This window comes from Oenanthe melanoleuca, chromosome 5 (assembly GCF_029582105.1).
Source record: "Oenanthe melanoleuca isolate GR-GAL-2019-014 chromosome 5, OMel1.0, whole genome shotgun sequence".
Classification (NCBI taxonomy): domain Eukaryota; kingdom Metazoa; phylum Chordata; class Aves; order Passeriformes; family Muscicapidae; genus Oenanthe; species Oenanthe melanoleuca.
Genome location: NC_079339.1, coordinates 44,495,100 through 44,505,079, shown reverse-complemented (window position 1 = coordinate 44,505,079; position 9,980 = coordinate 44,495,100). Strand labels below are relative to the sequence as shown.

Below are 9,980 nucleotides of genomic sequence, written 5' to 3'. Positions count from 1 at the left end.
TACTTGCTGTTCAGTTTCTCTTGATATTGATTACTTCTGTCTTGATCATCAAGTTCAGAAACTCTGGCAAAAGTGGCAGCAGTTAAATTCTGCTGCAAAAGCAAAGAACTGAACACAACTGAATGTGTGTTTTTCAGTTCCTGTGGTGGCAGACAGGGTACTGGAACTGAGTCCTTGGGTTCATTTAATGCAATGCAGCTGTTCTTCAGGGAGTTGAACCCATCTCTTCGTGGCTGTTGCTTTGAGCCAGCAGTAACAGCTATGTCCCAAATAAAAAGTGCCTTGCTTGCCACATGTCATAAAGCTCTTCAGCCCCTCAAGCAACAGTGAGATCAAGTGCCATGATTAGAAAGTGCTAAAAAATCCCTAGCTTTTTATGACCTTTCCAAGGAGACAGATCTCCTAAAGTTTATAAGAATGGGTAATAAAACTTGTTTTTCTAGCTCCAGATGAAAAACAATTCTATTTCAGGATTTCTGTCATTCAGATTAAATAAAGGACTCCATTCATCTGTAGGGTTCATTTTTAACAATGAGCCACATAATTTTTACATAGAAAAATAAAATCTCTTGGCCCTGCTGCTGCCATTGTTATTGGAGCATTGGCAGTGAGCAAAGGCATGACTCTGGGTGTAACTCTGTTAGTGGCCTGCATTTGCTCCCACAGAAACTTCCAGAACAAAGACTGCACATTGCATAACTGGTTTGCATGTGGAACTTTTATAGAAGCCTTAAAGATCACATGTACAACATTTGGAAATGAATTACGTAGGACTTAACAAGCCCTTCTCAGAAGTGTATTGCAGAGGATGCTTCATAAGTAGTATATGCATGGCTACAGCTGAGCCAAAAGACACCTAGCCCCTATTGTGTAGAGGGGAAGAAGTCAGATTACTATTGAGCATCCACCTTGCTCTCTTACAAGCTGCAAGTGCTAGAGATGGGTACCTTTAAAGTGTATCTCAGTGTTACTCAGGTTGCACACTTGTCATTGGTTTTCATATATAAATGATGACACTGAGGATACCCACAAATTACATTTGTCCTAGTTAGCCCCTAAGAAAAGATATAAGAAGGTAATCCAGAACAAGAGCAATGCTAGAGGGACTTGTAAGAGACTGCTATGCCTAAGGAAGACTAAGAGTTGGGGCACCTGCATTGCTCACTCCCCACATGGTGTAGGTCACTGTGACAAGCACTTGAATCACCAGCACTTTTTTTTTGAAAGTCAGAGAAAGCAACAGACAGTTCCATGTAAATAGCAGAGTTTTACCACCAAAACAATTCAAATGAATGTTTTATTGGGAAGTGAAGAGTTACACTGACTGAAAACCCACAACCCACCAGCTTTTAACCTGCTCATGAATCCAAACTAGCGGTGTGGTTTTACACAAGACTCTCATCAAAACAGAAAGTTCTGTATAGTCCCCAAAGAGACAGATGACTTAAAGATACAGTCCCTCAGGGGTTCCCTCTTGCTTTTTATAGAGAACATTCTCTTTAGATTTTTTGAAATCTTCATTTGTTACTTTCATTCTCCGTTCCCTTAAAGCCATCAATCCAGCTTCTGTGCAAATTGCCTGCAACACAGGAAGCAAGAACAGTTACATCTTGTCTGCAACCCCTTCAAACCACACCCTGAAAGACAGCTGCATCTTCCTACTGCTCCAGTAACTGTAGAAGTGAGGAGGTGTTTGAGGTTAACCAAATCTACATTCCTAAGTTTGATACTGTTCTCTAGCACTGAAGCAGGCTGGATAAAGCCAGATGAGTGTGCCAAAAGGACAGAAGTAGTCAAGAGTTAACACTTCCCTTACAGGCAGCTTTGTAACAACAGTAATTTCCTTCGTGCAAGGACAGACACATCCAGCTGAGTGATCCTTCTGCAGGGAGGTGACAGTAGTGTCATGTTGGTTTAAGCTCACAAGTGTGGTAACTGTAGCAAGGGCTCTATCTACTTTAAAAACCAGACAAGGTATGGCTGAAGCTTCCTAATACACAGTTGCATTTTTATCTGCCCGGCAATGTAGTCCCTAAAAATGCTGCTTACCCTGTACCACCTCAAGTAGTATTTAGTAGTATTTAATAGTATATAGTAGTATTTCATGCCTTGCACAAGATTCCACATTTTCCTTTTAGTTTCTACTTTGCTACTTTAAAATTTCAAATGAAGTTAACACAGGTACATACTCCTAACAACACAAGCTACCTCACAATTATGATTCTGTTAATTTCCCATTTGTAAAGCAGAGTACCTGGCATTCAGAAAAGGTTATTTTAAACCATCCCACTGTCCCTCAGTGATGTAAACACAGAAAATTGGTGAAGAGCTCAAATGACAATAGTTTTAGATGCAGCAAAAATGAGATTTGATTTTTGCTTTGAAATATAAACAATGGTGATGTGCACTGACCTTAATATCTGCACCACTGAGATCATCTTTTGCCATAATCAGCTCATCCAAAGTCACATCATCTGCCAACGTCATCCTGCTTGTGTGAATCTGAAAGATTCGTTTCTTCGTCTTTTCATCAGGTAGAGGGAACTCTATTTTTCTATCAATACGTCCTGTGCAAAAGAAAAGTTCAGTCTTAGGTTTTTTGCATGCAGCTGTTGGAAATAGCAGGAAGAATAACTGAAGGGTTTGACTGACAGTAATTCTTAAACTGGAGCATGTCCAGAGAAGGGCAATGGAGCTAGTGAAGGGTCTGGAGCACAAGTCCTATGAGGAATATCTGAAGAAACATCTGGAGGTGTTTAGTCTGGAGAAAAGGAGGCTCAGGGATGACCTTATCACCCTCTACAACTGAAAGGAGGTTGTAGCCAGGTGGGGGTTGGTCTCTACACCTAGGTAACAGTCAAGAGAAAATGATCTAAAGTTCACATGGGGAGGTTTAGATTGGATTTAAGAAAAAGATTCTTCATGGCAAGGGTTGTCAAGTATTGGAACAGGTCACTTAGGGAAGTGGTGAAGCTACCATCCCTGGAAGTGCTCAAAAGAGGTGAAGAAGTGGCAGCTGGGGATGTGGCTTAGTGGTGGACTTGGCCATGTTAGCTTAATGGTTGGACTCAATGACCTGAAAGGTTCTTTCCAACCAAAACAGTTCCATGATCCTTTCTGCCACAATGAATTGTGTCTTGGAGTAGGAAAGCAAGGTCAGACTATCTATTTCAATTCTGGCATAGTATTATCTTCTCTGTACTCTAACAGCACTGGGTTTGAGCTGAAGGGTCTAAAGCTAAATGATGACAAAACCAGACCAAACACATACCTCAGCAACTTCACACCATGGAGGTATTTCAGCTTATTCTTTTCATCTCTGTGTTGTCTTTTACCTTCTACAATTTAACAGACACCACAGACATACTATGCTTTGGTACATTTTTAGTGGCCATTTAAAAATATTACCTGTGCCTGCTCAAGTTCAACATGTCTCCCTCACTCATCCCCCAAATGGCAGGGGTGTGCCAGGTCAGTAAGGAGCAGCCTGCTCTCCTTGGACCAGGATCCAGGCTGACTCTGGTAAGGCCTAGGCTCTCACCCCAAAACACAGGTGGTGCTGCCCTGTCTTCTCCAGCTGCTGCAGGTGTGCTGCTGCTGCTGCTCACAGTTTGCTTAACAATTACTTAAAATGGCTGTGCCATCTTAACAAAAAGGAAGAATATTCAAATTGTTTTTGTATATGTAAAGGAATTAACACATTTCTTCTCTTCCAAAAATTTCTTCTCCCATTTAGAAGCTTCTGAATGGGCTCTGATGTCAACAGATGCACCAGCATAGATGAGATGGTGAATAAGAACAAGCTTGCAGACTTTTTACCAGCCTGTGTTTGTCAATTTATGACAAGTCCTTTCACAAGAAAAGTGGCTTAAACATACACAGCAGGGAAGTTCCTTACCTGGTCTAATTAAGGCTGGGTCCAGTGTTTCTATTCTGTTTGTAGCCATGATAACTTTAACATCTCCCCGAGAGTCAAACCCATCCAGCTGGTTCAGCAGCTCCAACATTGTGCGCTGGATCTCTCTCTCACCTCCCGAATTTGAGTCATACCTTTAAGAAAAAAAAGCATAGTCTGAAAAAGCACTAAGTAACTGATACAAAGGTATAAACAAAAGGGTTGAGGGGTACTTTGTAAATATCCATAAGAGATTAAAATTAAAAATGTAATGTTTACCCATATAAACAAAACACAGGTTTTCAGAATCATGTTGTGACATCTAGGTAAGTAAAGAGACACCAAACTATTCTTGTAGTTGGGGAATGTAAAGCCGTCATGTGAAAGGAAATCTGTTTTTTTTTCCATGCTTATTATATATTTGAAAATCTTCTTCCCACCTAACAAAACCAGTTTAAAAAAGGAAATACCCTAATTTTTAAAAGTACATACATCCATACATAAGGCAGCAATTGGCACTTCAGTCTAGTGGCACTTGGGCTGGTGGCCATGTAGTAAACATGTATGAGCACCATTTTATTTATTTAAAAAACACTGACTGCTTTAAAGACTATTGGCATTGGACAGTTCCAACAAACCTACAGAATTTTCCAAGTAATACAGTTTGGATATGGGCTGAACAACAGTTTAGTGTGGCATATGCAGAAGCAATGCTTCCCTGTGACATACACAGTGTAACCTGTAAAATACTCTCAAAGCAGAAGTATTTAGCCACATACTCGAGAGGCAAACAACAAACAGATATATTCTACATTAAATATTCTGCTTTACCATTGGATCACTAAAGCAAATTACTGTATATGGATTTGCAGCTAGAGGATGCCATATACACAGAGTCTCTTTCCGGCTTTGACACTCTCTCCTAGAGATGCTGCCATGTAGTAAGAGAATAGAGGTTCTCTCTGGTCGTGTCTATTTAGTATGAAAAGGCTGTGATATATTGTGTTTCCATGGAAGTTATGTGAAGTGTTACTTGTTACAAATGCTTACATCAAAACTGCATGCAAATAGTAGCAGAGTAAAGAAACAGAGTCTCAGTATATCTGCAGGAGAGTGTTTCTAGTAAAGCTTTTTGGTCCCTGGCAATGGCAGTGTGTGCAGTGGGGCTCAGCTCCTGTACCTCTTTGTGCCAATGGCATCGATCTCATCGATGAAGACGATGGAGGGGGCGTGCTCCTCAGCCACGCGGAACAGCTCGCGCACCAGCTTCGGGCCGTCACCCAGGTACTTCTGGATGAGCTCTGAACCAACCACTCGCAGGAAGGTTGCTGACGTTTGGTTTGCCACCGCTTTGGCAAGTAAAGTTTTGCCTATTTTTAGTTGGAAAGAAATAATGTAATTAGTTTGTAGAGAAGAAAAAAGAAAGAAAAAAGTGATCTAACAAAACAACTGTATGAAATTTGTGACAGGCTTGGCAATGCCTTAAACACTAACTGAATGTAAATTATTTTACATGTATTATCTCAGCATAGATGTTACTGAATTGTAAAATACCTGTGCCAGGTGGGCCATACAGAATGACTCCTTTGGGGGGCTTTATACCCATCTCTTCATAATATTCAGGGTGGGTGAGAGGAAGCTCCACAGACTCCTGAAGCACAAGAAACACAAATGTGTTTTTGTAAGACTGAGTGGTCTTCAACAAAGATCTATAGGGATCTTCAGCAATAATGAAAGCAGTGAAGGCAAAAATAACTGATTTCAAGACAGATATTGAACAACATGGCTCTCTGTTGCCTCCAATTCTAAGGCAGACAACTACTCTATCTGCACAGGTCTTCCTATTGTTTCTACCTGACGTGTGGTAGAACAGCAGTGAACATTCCCCCTCCTCTATCCTCAATGCATCATCCCAAATTTAGAACCCTGAAGTTCCTGAACCCCAAACACCCATGCATGACCTTGAGGCCAGGGAACGCTTTATGAAAGGGTGTCTTCTATAAAGAGTTACCAGATACCATAGATTTTAAGAGCATTTGTAGTTTTAGACACCCCAGAACAAAACGGTTGAGTTTTAGTAAGGTTCAGGCAGAGTTCTGTTGGTAGAAAAAAAACCAACTGACCCAATACTCTCCAACCAAACAACAAACATATGCAAAAACGAAACAAGCAATTGCCCCAAGAGACTAAATCCTTAGATTGGACAGCATCAGACACTCAAAAAAACCTCTGCAGCTTTTACAATTTAATTCTCATCTTGCAACAGTCAAAATGTTACATGTTGCAAAGTAACAAGCTATTAGAGAGACTTTATGAGCTCTGGGCTCTATAGGTTCCTGAGCAACTGTGAAAGGTTCCTGTGCATACAGCCTCTGGTGACCCACTTAAAAGGTTGAGGTCCACATGTCTGCCTAGTGAAATCTAATGAAGAAATGCACTACAGAAAGATAAAGTACACCACTACAGGAACTGCAGCAAGTCCTGCTGTTTCCCTTTTCAGCTCCTAGCACAACAGTTATATTGCTGGCTTAACTGCAAATGAGTACAATACCTTGATTTCTTGAATTTGGTTGTCAAGGCCACCAATATCAGCGTACGTTTCTTGAGGAGCTTTCTCTACTTTCATCACAGTCACCAAAGGGTCTGTGTCATCCATCAGGACTCCTATCACAGCATGCACCTAATTAAAAAATTAAGAGTCATCAAAGAAAGCAAGCAGGATTTTACAAGATGAAGTCTAATCCCTATGCCCATTTATTTAGGTGTGTCAAATAAACAGCATTCTCTCTCCTGCGGTCTTCAGAAAAAAAAGGCCAGTTAAAAACAGTACAAGAACATATAAGAAACTTGATTTTATAAAAATAACTCACCTTATGATTTAGCAAAACAGAGCAGCCTGGTTCTAGCAGGTCCTTGTCCACAAAAGACAGAATACTGACATAGTGCTCTGATCCCACTGATGTGGACACAATGGCATGGTTGTCATCAATGATCTCCTCCAAGGTACCAACAGACATTGGTGTTCCTCTCAGATCATCCACCTTGGACCTTTCCTCCTATTGTCAAGAACAATCCAAGAAACAACTGAACAATACAGGCAAAAACATTCTTGTACAACACTGGCTCAACAACTCAGAACGTAGCAGAACCAGTCTTTTCTATTGTTCTACTGCCCCAAAAATGCAGAGGTCAGTAACAAAATCCACTATTAATTTACTCCTGCCCTACAGACAATATTTATGTGGATGTGAATAACTGGAATCTTCTTTCTCTGCTGATGGATATCTGCGAGCTGCACTTTGAGCATTAAGAAACAAAAAACTGCCACGGCTTCATCTGTAGTGAACCATGCTTGGTCTAAAACAATTTAGCCAATTAATGAGGAATTGTAATAAACCTGATATGTTTGTCTCAACTTGCACACCAGTGGTACTTTATTTCCATTACTTTGGTATGAAGTAGTTCACATTAATTTAAGAGCATTTACTGTAACATTAGAAGTAACAGCTCACTCAAACCTCACCTCTTGTTTTTCTTCCAAAGGTTTCATTTGTTCTTGATTTCTGATAAACTCTTCCTCCATTAAGAGGTAATCTTTAATTCTCTCCAATTTCAGCAACTTGAGTCTGCACTGTGTGTGAGGAGTCACTGTAACCAAAGCAGAATCACAGTACTTTAGAATAAGTTGGACATGGTACCAACTAACCCCTAATCTATTACTAGAAATTCTGCTTTATTTTCCTAACTGTAACTTGTACTTTACTTGTCGCACTGTAACACCAGGTGGAAAAACAGATTTAATATTTCCTCTGCAGTTTTCCTCAGTTTAATTTTTCTCTCTCTTACTGGGAATTCATGGGCTGCATCTTGCAAAACAATAATCTTATTCTGTGGGGGGCTTTTTAAATGTTACTTAGAAATAAAATTACATTTGGCAGTGTGTTAGTGACCTCCAGAGGCAGATCTCGAGGAGAGAATAGCTCTGTCTGTACTTCCTGAAGAACAGACAGTCCACAGCTCTGGAGGAGAGGCAGAATGCTTACCCAGAGGGAGTTTGCTGGCAGCATCTGGTCCCTTGGTCTTCTTTTTCTTTTTCCCCACTCTAGTTGGAACTGGAGGTTCATATTTCTTCTTCTTATCCTTATTCATAAAAAGAATTTCATAAGAAGAGAAAAAAATCAGGATAATAACAATAAAACAATACATACAGGTGTTAAGCTGCACAGACTAAAAAAGAGCACAAGGTGAAGGACTTAAAACTTTCTCCTTATGATTTGTATCAAGAATCCCAAAAGAAACATGACTATTTTTTTTTTTTTTTAAAGAATGTTCAAAAATTTCTTCTCCTGCTTATTTTACATCTCTCTTTCTAATTTAAACTTCTGCCAGCCTTCAGTGAATACAGGACATGGAAGGCTCAAGCCTGAAGTAAATCATAAGCAAAACTAATAGAAGAGACAATGAGAAAAATATTGAATCTCCACCTTTCTGCTGCACTTTAATCAATAAACAGACAAATTCACTTTCCCAGGCTAGGCACTGCTTGCTTTGTATATTGCACTTTCAGCTCCACAGGGGACCAGGGAGGCTCCTGATTTCCCACAAGATGAAGTACACTCCTGCTGCAGATCATTGTGCAATGTCACTGTCAAGCCAACAACAGTTCCTAAGCGACACCTTGAAGGCAACTAGTCTTTCCTATCCCTGGCACATTTATAGTTTTATTTCTTTACAAAACAAGTCACTGTTAAGAAATTTCAGTTTCTCTTAAGCTCCCTTTTTTGTTTATGAACAATGTTTGTTTTTTCCAATGTACACCCATAAAAAGACATTCATCAGAGCCAGCAAGAGCATAATTTCATGCAGTTCCAAACACAACAACAATTTTTTAGAATTAATTTTTAAAAGCCTATTGCAGCCAGGCTCTGTAGCAGCACACTTGTAGTTCATTCTGTAAGTATTTATTTGGGTTTCAGTTACCTTGTCGTCCTTCTTGCTACCACCAGGACCATGTCCACCACTCTGACTTTGACCCTAAACAAAAGGTAAAAAAACAAACGACAAAAACACAAATATATGCACAGTTCTATGAATCGAGAAGCCTACGGGCAATTCCACGTACAGAAATCCCGTAATTGGATTTCTCCCGTCTAAACAAAGCGCTAACACATTCCAGCTTATTGCCCAAAAGTAAAACCAAGCGTCCCGCCCGGCCCGGCCCCACCGCCCGCGCTCCCCCCTCGGCGGGCCGCGGCCTGGAGGCGCCGGCAGTGACTCCGCAAAACGCCGGGCGCAGGCGGCGGAGCCCGAAGGGGCGCGGGGCCCCGGTTCGGCGCGGCGGGCAGAGCCGCGCTCCGCGCCCCCGAGGCCGCACTCGGGGCCGTCCCAGCCGGGAGTGCCGGGGGTGCCGGGGCCGCTCTCACCATCGCGCCGCGACCGCCCCGGAACCGCTCGGAGCGCAGCGCCACGGGCCGCGCCGCGTCACTACGGGCAGCGGCGAGGGACACGCGAGCGGGCGGGGCCGGCGCGGTCCCGCAGCCGCGCGAGTGCGGTGCCGGCAGCGGCCGGCAGGGGGCGCCGTGCGCCCGCGGTGAGGGCGGCGCGGGTACGTGAGCGGCGCGGAACCGCTGCGGGGGGGAAGAGTGGCAAACCTCCATCCCCTGTATTTAAACTTACAGGGGCTTTTCCCTACACCTCCTTCCATCTCTTGCATCAGCTGGTCAATATAAAAACATTATTGTGTGTGCTGTAAGAATTGTTTTTCTTGTGGCAGCTCTTTAAGGACATGGGTGAAGTTTTCAGGAAGTCCTTCCCTACACAAAAACATAACTTATATACCCACACTGAGTTCTACTGGACTGTGGCATTCCCGGCTAAATGCAGTAGAAACTTCTAGTGTCTGCTAGTGACATTCGCGAAGGTCAAGTGACATTCGCCTGAGCTCAAGCAGGTGCCCGGTCCCCAGCCAAAGCTAGTTTTGGGTCCCGCCTGTTCTACACCAGTTCATTGCACCAGAGATCCCGTTCTTGTGCGGGGCCAAAGTAGCTGCTCTGCGTCTGCCCACCAGAACCAAAGCTCCTGCCTC

The 9,980-nt window shown here is 42.3% G+C and overlaps 1 protein-coding gene across 2 annotated transcripts; it reads right to left on the bottom strand.

The window, feature by feature from the left end:
* Nucleotides 1-1,279: 1,279 nt before the first annotated feature.
* PSMC1 (proteasome 26S subunit, ATPase 1) lies at nucleotides 1,280-9,430 on the bottom strand. 2 transcript variants are annotated; one of them, XM_056493160.1, is made up of 11 exons: nucleotides 9,319-9,430; nucleotides 8,876-8,929; nucleotides 7,939-8,035; nucleotides 7,419-7,543; nucleotides 6,766-6,951; nucleotides 6,447-6,575; nucleotides 5,450-5,546; nucleotides 5,076-5,265; nucleotides 3,899-4,050; nucleotides 2,413-2,567; nucleotides 1,280-1,579 (listed from the first exon to the last, which is right to left on the bottom strand). In XM_056493160.1, the coding sequence occupies exons 1-11, from the start codon at nucleotides 9,319-9,321 to the stop codon at nucleotides 1,445-1,447; spliced, it is 1,323 nt and encodes a 440-aa protein (XP_056349135.1). In that variant the 5' UTR covers nucleotides 9,322-9,430; the 3' UTR covers nucleotides 1,280-1,444. The 2 variants fall into 2 exon arrangements, with proteins under 2 accessions (XP_056349135.1, XP_056349136.1); XM_056493161.1 differs by lacking the exon at nucleotides 9,319-9,430 and adding an exon at nucleotides 9,145-9,305.
* Between the last annotated feature and the right edge of the window lie 550 nt (nucleotides 9,431-9,980).

What these genes read in the sequence shown, in the direction of transcription:
- PSMC1 (XM_056493160.1), bottom strand. An exon ending in ACCAAATTCAAGAAATCAAG is followed by an intron (nt 5,547 to 6,446) that starts GTATTGTACTCA and finishes CTTGTGCTTCAG; the next exon opens with GAGTCTGTGGAGCTTCCTCT. An exon ending in TCAGTGGTGCAGATATTAAG is followed by an intron (nt 1,580 to 2,412) that starts GTCAGTGCACAT and finishes CCTGTGTTGCAG; the next exon opens with GCAATTTGCACAGAAGCTGG.